The 18,059-nt window shown below is 44.2% G+C and overlaps 1 protein-coding gene across 1 annotated transcript; it reads left to right on the plus strand.

Moving 5' to 3' along the window:
• The first annotated feature begins 318 nt into the window (after positions 1-318).
• On the plus strand, positions 319-10,897 carry LOC123732925 (uncharacterized). Its single transcript, XM_082968337.1, has 2 exons — positions 319-897; positions 7,447-10,897. Exons 1-2 carry the CDS (start codon positions 531-533, stop codon positions 8,262-8,264), a joined length of 1,185 nt encoding a protein of 394 aa, XP_082824463.1. The 5' UTR covers positions 319-530; the 3' UTR covers positions 8,265-10,897.
• The last annotated feature ends 7,162 nt before the right edge of the window (positions 10,898-18,059 follow it).

Raw genomic sequence — 18,059 nt, forward strand, 5'->3', positions numbered from 1 at the left:
TTTTTTTTTGCTCATCTTTATCAAGGGTATCAATAAGTAGGTGCTTATTTTGATATCTAGTTATTTGACTGAGTCTAGTTTTAAATTCCAATAAAAAGTCTGAACTAATCAAACAACACTTGTTGCTCTTTATACGTGTTGCTATAATATTCATATTTAATGGAGAGAAAAATAACGTTTCCCTAAACTGCTTTATAATATTATAATTCAATGAAGATTAAAAATAGTTTTCCCTCCTCAACTGCGTTTCCTCCCTCCAGGCAGCAGATGGCGATATGTGTCTTTCAGGCGATGTTTCTAGTGTGACGTATAATCTAGTGGACAGAACGCTTCTTCAACAACTGCAGCCACCTCGGTAGCCAAGAAAGTCGCAACATTCAAGCTGTTTGGACAATTTCGTGGTTTAATTGCCACTGTGATTTAAACATAGTACTACATTTTATGTAATATTTACGTTGTAAGTCAGCTAGCTGGCTGGTTAAGTTAGCACTAGTCTAGTCGCTAATGCTAACTAGCTATTATCCCCGACCATGAGTTCACTAAACTACTCTCCTGCTAAAGAAGAGGAGGTCTGTTGGACAGAGAAAGACACTCTCGTGAAAGAGGAGGAGGAAGAGGAGGCTGTTACAATACAAAAACAAGTAGAGGGTGAAGCTGTTACCGTGAAAGATGAAGAGAAAGACGTTTCAGTGAAAGAAGAGGAAGACGCATTCAGAGTGAAAGAGGAGGAGGATGTTACAGTAAAAGAAGAGGAGGAACATGCAGTTTTTGGAGTGGAGGATGAAGTGAAAGATGAATACGTTTTTGGAATGAAGGATGAAGAGGGGGAGATTACTGTCACATTAGAGGAGGACGAAGAAGAGAAGACTGGAGATCTGATTAACACCAGTAAATACAGTGAGTACTATCTTATAAAACAGGGACATTGATCTGATTAACAGCAGTAAATACAGTGAGTACTATCTAATAGAACAGGGACATTGATCTGATTAACACCAGTAAATACAGTGAGTACTATCTAATAAAACAGGGACATTGATCTGGTTAACACCAGTAAATACAGTGAGTACTATCTTATAAAACAGGGACATTGATATTTTATTTTATTTTTTTCACCTTTATTTAACCAGGTAGGCAAGTTGAGAACAAGTTCTCATTTACAATTGCGACCTGGCCAAGATAAAGCAAAGCAGTTCGACAACATACAACAACAACAGAGTTACACATGGAGTAAAACAAACATACAGTCAATAATACAGTAGAAAAATAAGTCTATATACAATGTGACCAAATGAGGTGAGATAAGGGAGGTAAAGACAAAAAAGGCCATGGTGGCAAAGTAAATACAATATAGCAAGTAAAACACTGGAATGGTAGATTTGAAGTAGAAGAAAGTGCAAAGTAGAAATAGAAATAATGGGGTGCAAAGGAGCTAAATAAATAAATACAGTAGGGGAAGAGGTAGTTGTTTGGGCTAAATTATAGATGGGCTATGTACAGGTGCAGTGATCTGTGAGCTGCTCTGACAGCTGGTGCTTAAAGCTAGTGAGGAAGATAAGTGTTTCCAGTTTCAGAGATTTTTGTAGTTCGTTCCAGTCATTGGCAGCAGAGAACTGGAAGGACAGGCGGCCGAAGGGGGAATTGGCTTTGGGGGTGACCAGAGATATACCTGCTGGAGCGCGTGCTACAGATGGGTGCTGCTATGGTGACCAGCGAGCTGAGATAAGGGGGAACTTTACCTAGCAGGGTCTTGTAGATGACCTGGAGCCAGTGGGTTTGAAGACGAGTATGAATTGAGGGCCAGCCAACGAGAGCGTACAGGTCGCAGTGGTGGGTAGTAAATGGGGCTTTGGTGACAAAATGGATGGCACTGTGATAGACTGCATCCAATTTATTGAGTAAGGTATTGGAGGCTATTTTGTAAATGACATCGCCGAAGACGAGGATCGGTAGGATGGTCAGTTTTATGAGGGTATGTTTGGCAGCATGAGTGAAAGATGCTTTGTTGTGAAATAGGAAGCCAATTCTAGATTTAACTTTGGATTGGAGATGTTTGACAGTCTAACCAGACACCTAGGTATTTGTAGTTGTCCACATATTCTAAGTCAGAACCGTCCAGAGTAGTGATGCTAGTCGGGCGGGCAGGTGCAGGCAGCGTTCGGTTGAAGAGCATGCATTTAGTTTTACTTGTATTTAAGAGCAGTTGGTGGCCACGGAAGGAGAGTTGTATGGCATTGAAGATTGTCTGGAGGGTTGTTAACACAGTGTCCAAAGAAGGGCCAGAAATATACAGAATGGTGTCGTCTGCGTAGAGGTGGATCAGAGACTCACCAGCAGCAAGAGCGACATCATTGATGTATACAGAGAAGAGAGTCGGCCCAAGAATTGAACCATGTGACACCCCCATAGAGACTGCCAGAGGCCCGGACAACAGGCCCTCCGATTTGACACACTGAACTCTATCAGAGAAGTAGTTGGTGAACCAGGCGAGGCAATCATTTGAGAAACCAAGGCTATTGAGTCTGCCGATGAGGATGTGGTGATTGACAGAGTCAAAAGCCTTGGCCCGGTCAATGAATACGGCTGCACACTATTGTTTCTTATCGATGGCGGTTAAGATATTGTTTAGGACCTTGAGCATAGCTGAGGTGCAGTTGCTGTTTGAGGTAAAGAGAAATTTGCTTTGAGAAGCTCCACAACTCATTAGTGGTGGTGCATTAAGACAATCAGAAATACTATCAGACATCCCCAAATTGACACATTTATAGACCTACATTTGCACACAGGCCAGGTAGACTAGTCCTACTTCTATATGCGTAATTAGGTGTGCGTCCTTACTCAACATTGACAGGAGTGTTTCAAACAAAAGACAATTAATAAATTGACAAAACTGACGCATCTTGCGGGGTCAGGTCTGGGTGGTCTGCCAGGGGCCGTTTCATTTAGTATCCGTTTGGGTCGGCATGGGGAATGATTGTATTTTCCCATAGTATGTTGTACCGAAGTTGACCGACTGAAAGGGAGTGTAACTTTATGACTATTGTTGGATTCTAAACTTTGAACATATTAAAGACATGATAGATCAGACACAGAGTATATAAAGGAGTGAGATCTGTAGAAAGACAGAGTGGCTGTGGAATGTACTGGGTGGACGGGAGGAGATCACAGGATTGCTATGTGGATGGACATCTGTTACCCTTGTCATATGATGACCTTCAACTTAAATACGGGATCTTGCTGTCGGACAGTTTTTTGTATTCTGAAATGCACTCCAACTACGTATCATTTAGTGGCTCCTTATGTTGCGCTGGGAAAACAGTTTGTGGGCACAGAAATACTAAATAATTTCAGAGTTTGCTGTATCCAATGTTTTTTAACTGAGTCATCTTCTAATCCAAGATGGCGTAGCAGTAAGAAGTGTTTGTTGTAAATGTTATGTTTTTTTTTGTCTTTTTGTATATATTGCAATATATTTCAATCTCTTTTTCCATGTTTAAATTAAATATACCTTCCGGCAATCCGCCTCACCCAATGTGATACGGATCTGCTATTTTTTAGACCTTATAGCTAGAACCTCCATCAGAACCTAACCAGCTAATTAGCTACTAGCTATTTAGTCATTGTTAGCCACTGCTAGCTGCCTTTACCTTTGGCTCAGACACCAGCCGCTTTTAGCCTGGATAATACCTGCCAGTCTGCACAGCGCGATATCAACCCTGAGCATATCGGACTGTTTTTCTCCATTACATCACCGTATTCCTGCCGTAAGCTCTGGACCATTACACCAGATAATCGCTGCTGCTACCGAGTGGCCCAGCCTCGAAGCTACCCTTGAGCCAGGCCCATCTCCCAGCCTGCTCAGTGGACCCTATGATCGCTCGGCAACACAGCTGATGCCTCCCGGACTCTTCACTAAGACGACTAGAAGCCACCACATCACCGGATTCCTGCCGTAAGCTCTGGACCTTTGCACCAGATTGGCTATAGTGGCTAATTCCCTTGTCCCGAAGCTAGCACCAGTTAGCCTCGAGCCAGGTGCATCTCCCGGCTACCAAACAAAATTACTCCAGCTACAATACCTCTTGCCAATTGGCCTTGACCCTTTGTCGACACGGAGCCCCGCCGATCAAATCACGACTGGTCTGCCAACGTAATTCCGTCCGATGTTCCCTCAATCGGCCTTTGCCAGGCGTCGGTGACGCCCTTGTCCCGAAGCTAGCACCAGTTAGCCTCAAGCCAGGCACATCTCCTGGCTAGCGTAGTAATGACTACCTAACGGCTGCCCTGGTTCATATATTGCTGTTCACTGGACACTATGATCACTTGGCTACATAGCTGATGCCTGCTGGACTGTTAATCACTACTCTTTTTTGTTTATCTGTCGGCCCCAGCCTCGAACTCAGGCCCTGTGTGTAGTTAACTGACCCTCTCTGCCCATTCATCACCATTTTACCTGTTGTTGTTGTCTTAGCTGATTAACTGTTGTTGTCTTACCCGTTGTTGTCTTAGCTAGCTCTCCCAATCAACACCTGTGATTGCTTTATGCCTCGCTTTATGTCTCTCTAATGTCAATATGCCTTGTATACTGTTGTTTAGGGTAGTTATCATTGTTTTATTTTACTGCGGAGCCCCTAGTCCCACTCAACATGCCTCAGAGAACTCTTTTGTCCCACCTCCCACACATGCGGTGACCTCACCTAGCATAACTGGTGCCTCCAGAGATGCAACCTCTCTTATCGTCACTCAACGCCTAGGTTTAACTCCACTGTACCCGCACCCTACCATACCCCTGTCTGTACATTATGCCTTGAATCTATCCTACCACGCCCAGAAATCTGCTCCCTTTGTTCTCTGTTCCCAACTCACTAGATGACCAGTTCTGATAGCCTTTAGCCAAACCCTCATCCTACTCCTCTGTTCCTCGGGTGATGTAGAGGTTAACCCAGGCCCTGTGTCCCCAGGCGCTCTCATTTGTTGACTTCTGTAACCGTAAAAGCCTTGGTTTCATGCATGTTAACATCAGAAGCCTCCTCCCTGAGTTTGTTTTACTCACTGCTTTAGCACACTCCGCCAACCTTGATGTCTTTGCCGTGTCTGAATCCTGGCTTTGGTAGGCCACCAAAAATGTGGAAATTTCCATCCCCAACTACAACATTTTCCATCAAGATAGAACTGCCAAAGGGGGAAGAGTCGCAATCTACTGCAGAGATGGCCTGCAAAGTTCTATCATACTTTCCAGGTCTAAGCCCAAACAGTTCGAGCTTCTAATTTAAAAAATGTATCTCTCCAGAAATAAGTCTCTCACAATTGCCGCCTGTTACAGACCCCCCCCCCCCCCCCCCCCCCTTCAGCTCCCAGCTGTGCCCTGGACACCATATATGAATTGATTGTCCCCCATCTATCTTCAGAGTTCATTCTGTTAGGTGACCTAAACTGGGATATGCTTAACACCCCGGCCGTCCTACAATCCAAGCTAGATGCCCTCAATCTCACACAAATTATCAAGGAACCCACCAGGTACAACCCTAAATCCGTAAACATGGGCACCCTCACTGATATTATCCTGACCAACTTGCCCTCCAAATACACCTCTGCTGTTTTCATTCAGGATCTCAGCGATCACTGCCCCATTGCCTGCATCCATTATGGGTCCGCGGTCAAACTACCACCCCTCATCACTGTCAAACGCTCCCTAAAACACTTCTGCAAGCAGGCCTTTCTAATCGACCTGGCCCGGGTCTCCTGGAAGGATATTGACCTCATCCCGTCAGTAGAGGATGTCTGGTTGTTCTTTAATTATAATTTCCTCACCACCTTAAATAAGCATGCCCCTTTCCAAAAAATTTAGAACTAAGAACAGATAAAGCCCTTGGTTCACTCCAGACCTGACTGCCCTCGACCAGCACAAAAACATCCTGTGGCGTACTGCACTAACAGCTCCCCACCCCCCGCAGCTACTTCCCCAAGCCTCCCCAGCTTCTCCTTCACCCAAATCCAGATAGCTGATGTTCTGAAAGAGTTGCAAAACCTGGACCCGTACAAATCAGCTGGGCTTAACAATCTGGACCCTCTCTTTCTAAAATTATCCGCCGCCATTGTGGCAACCCATTTACTAGTCTGTTCAACCTCTCTTTCGTATCATCCAAGATTCCTAAAGATTGGAACGCTTCCGCGGTCATCCCCCTTTTCAAAGGGGGTGACACTCTAGACCCAAACTGTAACAGACCTATATCCATCCTGCCCTGCCTTTCTAAAGTATTCGAAAGTCAAGTTAACAAACAGGTCACTGACCATTTTTTGAATCCCACCGTACCTTCTCCGCTGTGCAATCTGGTTTCCGAGCTGGTCACGGGTGCACCTCAGCCACGCTCAAGGTACTAAACGTATCATAACCGCCATCGATAAAAGACAGTACTGTGCAGCCGTCTTCATCAACCTGGCCAAGGCTTTCGACTCTGTCAATCACCATATTCTTATTGGAAGACTCAATAGCCTTGGTTTCTCAAATGACTGACTCGCCTGGTTCACCAACTACTTCTCAGACAGAGTTCAGCATTACAATTATAATCCAAAGTAGTGTGAAATGCACTCATAAGCAACCTGGAAATTGAATTTTTGCTCCAGGCAGATATACTACATCCATAACTAACTAGTGGTTTCCTCATTACCAGATATACTACATCCATAACTAGTGGTTTCCTCATTACCAAATATACTACATCCAGAACTAGTGGTTTCCTCATTAGCAGATATACTACATCCATAACTAGTAGTTTCCTCATTAGCAGATATACTACATCCATAACTAGTGGTTTCCTCATTACCAGATATACTACATCCATAACTAGTGGTTTCCTCATTACCAGATATACTACATCCATAACTAGTGGTTTCCTCATTACCAAATATACTACATCCATAACTAGTGGTTTCCTCATTAGCAGATATACTACATCCATAACTAGTGGTTTCCTCATTACCAGATATACTACATCCATAACTAGTGGTTTCCTCATTACCAGATATACTACATCCATAACTAGCGGTTTCCTCATTACCAGATATACTACATCCATAACTCGTGGTTTCTTCATTAGCGGGGAGGAGTTTCTGCAACCAAATTATGTGTGCTTTGCCCTCGTGACGCAATTTTAGCAAACACAGAAAGGGGACAAAATTGGAAACCAAAAGTCGTCTTAACTTATTTCTAGCCTACAATCATCGATTTTACGACTAATGTGAAAACAATACAAAATTGTTACTAACTTGACTGTATTAAGACAATTGTCAAATAATTTAACAGACGTCAATTGTTTTACAACTTCATGGGTATGATCTGACAAATAAATTTGATTTGATTTGGTCATCCCTTTTTACCTCAAATAAACAATGGATTTCTGCTGTTGTGGGCCTTTAACCATCTGTCTGACTTTGTTGTTCACACAGGAGAGAGACGGGACTACCGTGGGTCCTCTGGGGAGCCTCAACAACATCATGATGCTGACGAGGCAGAGAAGAGTCTCTCCAGATCAGAACACCTCAAGAAACACCAGCAGAGATCCACAGGGAAGAGAACTCACTGCTGCTCTGACTGTGGGAAGAGTTACTCAACATCAGATTCACTAAAAGTACACAAGAGAATACACCAGAGAGTACACACAGGAGAGAAACCTCATCACTGTTTTGATTGTGGGAAGAGTTACTTAAAATCAGATTCACTGAAACTACACCTGAGAATTCACACTGGAGAGAAACTTCACTGCTGCTCTGACTGTGGGAAGAGATTCACCTCTTCAGTAGACCTTAAAATACATCGGAGAATTCACACTGGAGAGAAACCTTATAGCTGTGATCAATGTGGGAAGAGTTTTACTAAGCCAAGCAACCTGAAATCACACCAGCGAATACACACTGGAGAGAAACCTTATGGCTGTGATCAATGTGGGAAGAGTTTTACTCAGTCAAGCGGCCTGATATCACACCAGATAACACACACAGGAGAGAAATCTTATAGCTGTACTCAATGTGGGAAGAATTTTGCTACATCTGTCTATCTGAAGATACACCAGAGAATACACACAGGAGAGAAACCTTATAGATGTGATCATTGTGGGAAGAGTTTTGCTACATCTGTCTATCTGAAGATACACAAGAGAATACACACAGGAGAGAAACCTTATAGCTGTAATCAATGTGGGAAGAGTTTTACTCAGTCAAGCAGCCTGAAATCACACCAAAGAACACACAGTAGAGAAACCTCATAGCTGTAATCAATGTGGGAAGAGTTTTACTCAGCCAAACAGCTTGATATCACACCAGTGGACACACACATTAGAGAAACCTAATGGCTGTGATCAATATGATGAGATACTCTGATAAAAGATATCTGATCAAACATCAGAAAATACATGAAGGAGTTGTTTCATGATATCAATGAATTAATGTCACAATGTAGAATGTTTTAACATTGTAGTAGGAGTATTTTAATGATGTCACAATGTAGAACCCTAAACGTTTGTCCCCTGTTCTATTGATTTCAACATTATATGGATATTAGCCTCAGGGGGAAAATCCAGGCTCTGAAATGGAAGAGTTACTATTTATGAGATTTCACAAAAAGTGATTAACAAAAAAAGAGTTGTGTTACACTTACCACGTTGGTGACGCACTTGAATCAAAATGTATCTGGCTGTTTTCTACAAATTGTCCTCTAACCAGTGATGTACACATTATTCCCAGATTCTGTGTGGTTTTTGAGCTGTTAGTTTTAACAGGACGTGCAACCTCATCTCCCTCCTCTCGGTACAATTGATTTCAACATGATATCGATGAGTTATGACAAAAAAGTGTTGTGTTCCTTTGTTTAGTGACCCCTAAATTTAAATGCATCACTCCAAAATGTAGCTGACTGTCTTCTGCAGGTTGTCCTCTAACCAGTGAGGTAAAAGATATCTCCCATTTCCATGTGTTTTTTAGTTGTGTTAGTTTCAACATCACTTACAACCTGATTTCCCCCCTGACGATATCAGTGATTTATTGCTACTTGTCAAAACAACAGCGTTTCTGGTGCTTGTGCAGTTTATAAGGTGTTTGTTTAAAAAATACAAGTAATATGATTATTGTGTCAGATGTTTGTGTATATAGCACATTTTATGTTTAGGTTTTCAATATATCACAAACTGTTTCTGCATATTGGTTATTGATTAAGACACGTTAAAACTTGACATTTGGCTATCACACCTAGCAAAATGTCATTTAAGAGCCAATAAGACTATGCAACCAAATATTTCATATTTAATATTCATGTAACATTTAGTAATGATAATTATTTATGCAACCAACTGACAACTTTTTTGTACAATTATATTGACATTGTTATCCTGCTTTTAGAATATCAGGGTTCATTCTCAGATGTGCCAACCCAAATGTACTAGAGCATGACATTGGGGACTGGGCCCCGATCCAACAACATGCCTGTCTAGTGAACCCTGAAAAGAGAGAGAAGCTCTGCAGTGAGGTGGAAAGTTACTACGGATATTGCAGGAGTTTCCTCTTGAAATCAGACATGTCCGTGGTGAGGACAACTTGGCTGTCTCAAGGGTGGGCAGTCAAAAAGTTGTGTTTTGTGTTTAGCCAGTGAGTTACCATGGATCACAATTTATTTTGACTGCACGTTTTTCCGTATTGGAGATGAGTTTTGTTTGGGCTCGTTCCAAGGGGACGAGAGTTCTAGAAGCTAGTGAGTTTTAGGAAGACGAGAGTTCTAGAAGTTAGTGAGTTTTAGGAAGACGAGAGTTCTAGAAGCTAGTGAGTTTTAGGAAGACGAGAGTTCTAGAAGCTAGTGAGGAAAAATGTTTTTTTCTTGTTTTCAATTGTTGACAGCCAGTAGACACCATGTTTATATTAGTGAATGTGAAGCATTGTTGTTGATTTATAATGTGAAATGGAAGTTGTTTTCTGTTGATGGTGAGCAAACTTTTAAGGTGTACGTCTTTGGTTTTTCCATTTTATGTTTTGAGGTAGAACTTTAGCTCGTTAGCACGTCTAGCTCGTTAGCACGTAGGACGCACTGATTGGTGTCACCTCGTTAGTCAGTATGTGTTACACCTGTGCTGGCTTGTCCATCTCGTTAGTGGGAAGGTGTTTCACCTGAGCTGGTCCAGGTTCTATGAGTGTCTGGCCCAGTGCTCCAGTTGTCTTGATACATGTGGAGAGTCAACACCTTTAGTTGTTAGGTTTGGTGTGGGTTTTTCTTTTGTTTTCCTCTTCTTGGGCAGATTTAGTGGGTCTCATGGTGGGTGACTTTTACGTCCCAGTTGTTACTAGTCAACTTTCAGTGGACACAGAGCAAAATTGTAAGATTATGTTATTATACTTTTATTGCATCAAATGGTTGTTTTATGCAACAGAATAGAGGGTTCTTATAACTATAGTGTCTGTGTGTTCTACTGAGGATGGGCCTCTGGGAGAAAACACTGACAGGAGATTTACAATGTCTTTTGGGTGATAAAACCTAAAGAGACCGCATTCCAGAGCATGAGTTAATGTTTCTGTTCTATATGGTACCAGGGAGAGATGACCCCAGGGCCAGACCCTGGTCTCTACACAAAGAGTACTGTTTTTACAGCAGATACTGTCTGCTGAGAATTATAAGTATCTTTCATACAAATCTTAACCTTGTGACCCGTTCTATACATCTGTTGTTCGTCATGTAGGTTGAAAGGGGTGTATCTTGGCTGTAAAAGACCTTTGTACTTTTGTCTCTTGGCTCTCAATGAATCATCTGGGGGTGATTCGTCGACCAGCCATCATTATCGTAGAGCACTCAATTGATTCACTTTATATGTGTACGTTGTATTGACCTGCTCCCTTGTAAGTGAATAAAGATTTATTTTAATAATAACTCTGACTTGTGTCATAAGTTTGTCTCATTTGATATTAAAGAAATTAAGAACCACATTTGGCGATGGGAATGTGAATCTTGACTTGGTGACCGCTCCTGACGACCTGGGTAAATGGTGCACGAGGGATCCCTCTAACTTGGGATCTCAGGGAGACCACACTCCTGATGACCTGGGTAAATGGTGCACGAGGGATCCCTCTAACTTGGTAGACCACACTTCGGGAACGGCGCAGATGGACCCACCTTTGATCTGAGTGGATACCACATCTCGAACGTAGTTTTTTAAAAAGAATGAGGTGAGTGAAACACACAAAGTGCAGTTTCTAGAAAAGCCTCGTAGGCTCTGAGTGTGTTTTCCTGTGTGAGGGGGGGACCTTGGAGGTGTAAACAGGGCCGAGGCAGTAGGCTCTGAGGCTGAGTCAGCTATCTGTGTGAACTGGATGAAAACTAGAATCTGTGTTTACTAGTTAAGACCATTTATGATATAGTATAAGCTAGTAAGGTGCACCTGTAATTGTTTAAACCTGGACCCCATTTTAGAAGTATTGAAATATGTACATGTATGAGTTACATTATCCTAGGAACTAACCATGAGATAGAAATGTGAAGATATTCCTGCAGGTTAAAATATTGTTGAAAAACAACTAATTGATTAGGTATGTTTGGGAATAGCATTGTGTGACTGTGATATGAGAGTTGTGTGACTGTGGTATGAGAGTTGTGTAACTGAGTCTTAATCTGAAGTTTGGATAGTAACATAGAGATCTATAGTTCCTCCTAGAGATCTATAGTTCCTCCTAGAGATCTATAGTTCCTCACAGAGGTCTATAGTTCCTCACAGAGGTCTATAGTTCCTCACAGAGGTCTATAGTTCCTCCTAGAGGTCTATAGTTCCTCACAGAGGTCTGTAGTTCCTCACAGAGGTCTGTAGTTCCTCACAGAGGTCTGTAGTTCCTCACAGAGATCTGTAGTTCCTCACAGAGATCTGTAGTTCCTCACAGAGATCTGTAGTTCCTCACAGAGATCTGTAGTTCCTCACAGAGATCTGTAGTTCCTCCTAGAGATCTACAGCTCCTCCTAGAGATCTATAGTTCCTCCTAGAGACCTGTAGTTCCTCCTAGAGATCTGTAGTTCCTCCTAGAGATCTGTAGTTCCTCACAGAGATCTGTAGTTCCTCTCAGAGATCTGTAGTTCCTCTCAGAGATCTATAGCAGGTAATCTATAGCAGGTAATATTACATTTCACTACATTACAACGGTTTGATTTGTTTGATCTGAGCAATTTTAGCTAGCTACATAGCTGTCTTTGCTGTCTTTGTATGAAAGATAGTGGTGTAGTTTAGAGAAATTGAGGTTAGCTAGCCAGCTATTTTCGTCCGCCGCGACGCCGTTTTCCAAACCTAGTCATCACCACAGCCACTGCTAGCTAGCCAGCCTAATTTACCAATAGCAGCACTGTAGCACTGTAGAAACTAAATACATTACAACGGAACGATTTGATTATTGTAGTGTTAGCTAGCTACATAGTTGTCTTTGCTGTCTTTGTATCAAAGATAATTGTGTAGTTTACCGCCAACTTTAGAGAAATTATCGAGGTTAGCTAGCCAGCTCGCAGCGGCGCCGTTTTCCTAACAGTCAACTCCACAGCCGCCGCTAGTTAGCCAACTTTACCAATAGCAGCACTGTAGCACTGCAGAAACTAATACATTACAACGGAACGATTTGATTAGTGTAGTGTTAGCTAGATACATAGTTGTCTTTGCTGTCTTTGTGTAGTTTAGAGTCATTTTCGAGGTTAGCTAGCCAGCTATTTTCGTCCGCCGCGACGCTGTTTTCTAAACCTAGTCAAACTTAGTCAACAACACTGCTAGCTAGCCAACTTTACTGATTAGCAGCACTGTAGAAACTCAATACATTACAAAGGAACGTCTTGATTAGTGTTATGTTAGCTAGCTACATAGTTGCCTTTGTATCATGATAAAGGTGTAGTACAGAAACTATCGAGGTTACCTAGCTAACTACACTTTCAAACAAAGTCAACGCAGCCACTGCTAGCTACCCAACTTTACCAGCTAGCAGTACTGTATCATTTTAGTCAATAAGATTTTTGCAACGTAAGCTTAACTTTCTGAACATTCGAGACGTGTAGTCCACTTGTCATTCCAATCTCCTTTGCATTAGCGTAGCCTCTTCTGTAGCCTGTCTACTATGCGTCTGTCTATCCCTGTTCTCTCCCCTCTGCACAGACCATACAAACGCTTCACACCGCGTGGCTGCTGCCACTCTAACCTGGTGGTCCCTGCACGTGTAACCGATGTGAAATGGCTAGTTAGTTAAAGGTGGTGCGCGCTAATAGCATTTCAATCAGTGACGTCGCTCGCTCTGAGACTTGAAGTAGGGTTTCCCCTTGCGTTGCAAGGGCCGCGGCTTTTGTGGCGCGATGGGTAACGATGCTTCGGTGGGTGTCAGTTGTTGATGTGTGCAAGGGTCCCTGGTTCGAGCCCGGGTTGGGGCGAAGAGAGGGACGGAACCTACACTGTTACACGCGCACAACCCACATGGAGTTCCAGGTCTCCGGCCGCCTCTGGAACTGCCGGTCTGCGGCCAACAAGGCAAGAGTTCATCTCAGCCTATGCTACCCTCCAGTCCCTCGACTTCTTGGCGCTGACGGAAACATGGATTACCACAGAAAACACTGCTACTCCTACTGCTCTCTCCTCGTCTGACCACGTGTTCTCGCATACCCCGAGAGCATCTGGCCAGCGGGGGGGTGGCACTGGAATCCTCAACTCTCCCAAGTGGACATTCTCTCTTTCTCCCCTGACCCATCTGTCTATCGCCTCCTTTGAATTCCATGCTGTCACAGTTACTAGCCCATTCAAACTTACATCTAGACGTTCCGCTAGCGGAACACCTGCTCCAATATCCAATGATAGGCGTGGCGCGAATTACAAATTCCTCAAAAATACAAAAACTTCAATTTTTCAAACATATGACTATTTCACAGCATTTTAAAGACAAGACTCTCCTTTATCTAACCACACTGTCCGATTTCAAAAAGGCTTTACAGCGAAAGCAAAACATTAGATTATGTCAGCAGAGTACCAAGCCAGAAATAATCAGACACCCATTTTTCAAGCTAGCATATAATGTCACAAAAACCCAGAAGACAGCTAAATGCAGCACTAACCTTTGATGATCTTCATCAGATGACACACCTAGGACATTATGTTATACAATACATGCATGTTTTGTTCAATCAAGTTCATATTTATATCAAAAAACAGCTTTTTACATTAGCATGTGACGTTCAGAACTAGCATACCCCCCGCAAACTTCCGGGGAATTTGCTAACAATTTACTAAATTACTCACGATAAACGTTCACAAAAAGCATAACAATTATTTTAAGAATTATAGATACAGAACTCCTCTATGCACTCGATATGTCCGATTTTAAAATAGCTTTCTGGTGAAAGCACATTTTGCAATATTCTAAGTACATAGCCCAGCCATCACGGGCTAGCTATTTAGACACCCGGCAAGTTTAGCACTCACCAATATCAGATTTACTATTATAAAAGTTCGATTACCTTTTGTTGTCTTCGTCAGAATGCACTCCCAGGACTGCTACTTCAATAACAAATGTTGGTTTGGTCCAAAATAATCCATCGTTATATCCGAATAGCGGCGTTTTGTTCGTGCGTCCCAGACACTATCCGAAATGGTAAATCAGGGTCGCGCGCATGGCGCAATTCGTGACAAAAAAAATCTAAATATTCCATTACCGTACTTCGAAGCATGTCAACCGCTGTTTAAAATCTATTTTTATGCAATTTATCTCGTAAAAAAGCGATAATATTACGACCGGGAATCTCGTTTTCGGCAAAAATCACAAAGACGGGGGCGGCCAGGGCACGCGCCTAAGCCCACAGTCCCTTGATCGGCCACTTGAGAAAGGCGATAATGTGTTTCAGCCTGGGGCTGGAATGACGACATTCAGGTTTTTCCCGGGCTCTGAGCGCCCATGGAAGACGTAGGAAGTGTCACGTTAGAGCAGAGATCCTTTGTAAAAGATAGAGATGGCAAAGAAGTTCAAGAAATGGTCAGACAGGCCACTTCCTGTAAAGGAATCTCTCAGGTTTTGACCTGCCATTTGAGTTCTGTTATACTCACAGACACCATTCAAACAGTTCTAGAAACTTTGGAGTGTTTTCTATCCAAAGCCAATAATTATATGCATATTCTAGTTACTGGGCAGGAGTAGTAACCAGATTAAATCGGGTACGTTTTTTATCCAGCCGTGAAAATACTGCCCCCTAGCCATAACAGGTTAACATCCTCATCATTTATCGCCCTCCAGGTTCCCTTGGAGAGTTCATCAATGAGCTTGACGCCTTGATAAGTTCCTTTCCTGAGGATGGCTCACCCCTCACAGTTATGGGTGACTTTAACCTCCCCATGTCTACCTTTAACTCATTCCTCTCTGCCTCCTTCTTTCCACTCCTCTCCACTTTTGACCTCACCCTCTCACCCTCTCACCCTCTCACCCTCCCCCCCACTCACAAGGCAGGCAATACGCTTGACCTCATCTTTACTAGATGCTGTTCTTCCACTAATCTCATTGCAACTCCCCTCCAAGTCTCCGACCACTACCTTGTATCCTTTTCCCTCTCGCTCTCCTCCAACACTTCTCACTCTGCCCCTACTCGGGTGGTATTGCGCCGTCGCAACATTCGCTCTCTCTCTCCCGCTACTCTCTCCTCTTCCATCCTATTATCTCTTCCCTCTGCACAATCCTGCTCAATCCTTCTCCAACCTATCTCCTGATTCTGCCTCCTCAACCCTCCTCTCCTCCCTTTCTGCATCCTTTGACTCTCTATGTCCCCTATCCTCCCGGCCGGCTCGGTCCTCCCCTCCTGCTCCGTGGCTCGACGACTCACTGCGAGCTCACAGAACAGGGCTCCGGGCAGCCGAGCGGAAATTGAGGAAAACTAGTCTCCCTGCGGACCTGGCATCCTTTCACTCCCTCCTCTCTACATTTTCTTCCTCTGTTTCTGCTGCTAAAGCCACTTTCTACCACTCTAAATTCCAAGCATCTGCCTCTAACCCTAGGAAGCTCTTTGCTACCTTCTCCTCTCTCCTGAATCCTCCTCCCCCCTCCCCCCTCCTCCCCCTCTGCGGATGACTTCGTCAACCATTTTGAAAAGAAGGTTGACGACATTCGCGCCTCGTTTGTTGTCAAACGACACCACTGGTCCTGCTCACGTTGCCCTACCCTATGCTTTGACCTCTTTCTCCCCTCTCTCTCCAGATGAAATCTTGCGACTTGTGACGGCCGGCCGCCCAACAACCTGCCCGCTTGACCCTATCCCCCCCTCTCTCCTCCAGACCATTCCCGGAGACCTTCTCCCTTACCTCACCTCGTTCATCAACTCATCCTTGACCACTGGATATGTCCCTTCCGTCCTCAAGAGAGCGAGAGTTGCACCCCTTCTCAAAAAACCTACACTCGATCCCTCCGATGTCAACAACTACAGACCAGTATCCCTTCTTTCTTTTCTCTCCAAAACTCTTGAGCGTGCCGTCCTTGGCCAGCTCTCTCGCTATCTCTCTCAGAATGGCCTTCTTGATCCAAATCAGTCAGGTTTCAAGACTGGTCATTCAACTGAGACTGCTCTTCTCTGTGTCACGGAGGCTCTCCGCACTGCTAAAGCTAACTCTCTCTCCTCTGCTCTCATCCTTTTAGACCTATCTGCTGCCTTTGATACTGTGAACCACCAGATCCTCCTCTCCACCCTCTCCGAGTTGGGCATCTCCGGAGCGGACCACTCTTGGATTGCGTCCTACCTGACAGGTCGCTCCTACCAGGTGGAGTGGCGAGAATCTGTCTCCGCACCACGTGCTCTCACCACTGGTGTCCCCCAGGGCTCAGTTCTCGGCCCTCTCCTATTCTCGCTATACACCAAGTCACTTGGCTCTGTCATATCCTCACATAGTCTCTCCTATCATTGCTATGCAGACAACACACAATTAATCTTCTCCTTTCCCCCTTCTGATAACCAGGTGGCGAATCGCAGACAAATCAGTGTGGATGACGGATCACCACCTCAAGCTGAACCTCGGCAAGACGGAGCTGCTTTTCCTCCCGGGGAAGGACTGCCCGTTCCATGATCTCGCCATCACGGTTGACAACTCCATTGTGTCCTCCTCCCAGAGTGCTAAGAACCTTGGCGTGACCCTGGACAACACCCTGTCGTTCTCCGCTAACATCAAGGCGGTGACCCGATCCTGTAGGTTCATGCTCTACAACATTCACAGAGTACGACCCTGCCTCACACAGGAAGTGGCGCAGGTCCTAATCCAGGCACTTGTCATCTCTCGTCTGGATTACTGCAACTCGCTGTTGGCTGGGCTCCCTGCCTGTGCCATTAAACCCTTACAACTCATCCAGAACGCCGCAGCCCGTCTGGTGTTCAACCTCCCCAAGTTCTCTCACGTCACCCCGCTCACTCCACTGGCTTCCAGTTGAAGCTCGCATCCACTACAAGACCATGGTGCTTGCCTACGGAGCTGTGAAGGGAACGGCACCTCCGTACCTTAAGGCTCTGATCAGTCCCTACACCCAAACGAGGGCACTGCGTTCATCCACCTCTGGCCTGCTGGCCCCCCTACCTCTGCGGAAGCACAGTTCCCGCTCAGCCCAGTCAAAACTGTTCGCTGCTCTGGCACCCCAATGGTGGAACAAGCTCCCTCACGACGCCAGGACAGCGGAGTCAATCACCACCTTCCGGAGACACCTGAAACCCCACCTCTTTAAGGAATACCTGGGATAGGATTAAGTAATCCTTCTAACCCCCCCCCCCAAAAAAGATTTAGATGTTCTATTGTAAAGTGGTTGTTCCACTGGATATCATAAGGTGAATGCACCAATTTGTAAGTCGCTCTGGATAAGAGCATCTGCTAAATGACTTAAATGTAAATGTATAGTTCCTCTCAGAGATCTATAGTTCCTCACAGAGATCTGTATCAAATCAAATCAAATGTATTTATATAGCCCTTCTTACATCAGCTGATATCTCAAAGTGCATTACAGAAACCCAGCCTAAAACCCCAAACAGCAAGCAATGCAGGTGTAGAAGCACAGTGGCTAGGAAA

The sequence above is a fragment of the Salmo salar genome, chromosome 02, assembly GCF_965601325.2.
Source record: "Salmo salar chromosome 02, fSalSal1, whole genome shotgun sequence".
Classification (NCBI taxonomy): domain Eukaryota; kingdom Metazoa; phylum Chordata; class Actinopteri; order Salmoniformes; family Salmonidae; genus Salmo; species Salmo salar.

Excerpts from the sequence above, each read along its gene's own strand:
- LOC123732925 (XM_082968337.1), top strand. The coding sequence starts at position 531 with ATGAGTTCACTAAACTACTCTCCTGCTAAAGAAGAGGAGGTCTGTTGG. Across the intron at positions 898-7,446 it reads GATTAACACCAGTAAATACA|GAGAGAGACGGGACTACCGT; the intron begins GTGAGTACTATC and ends TTGTTCACACAG.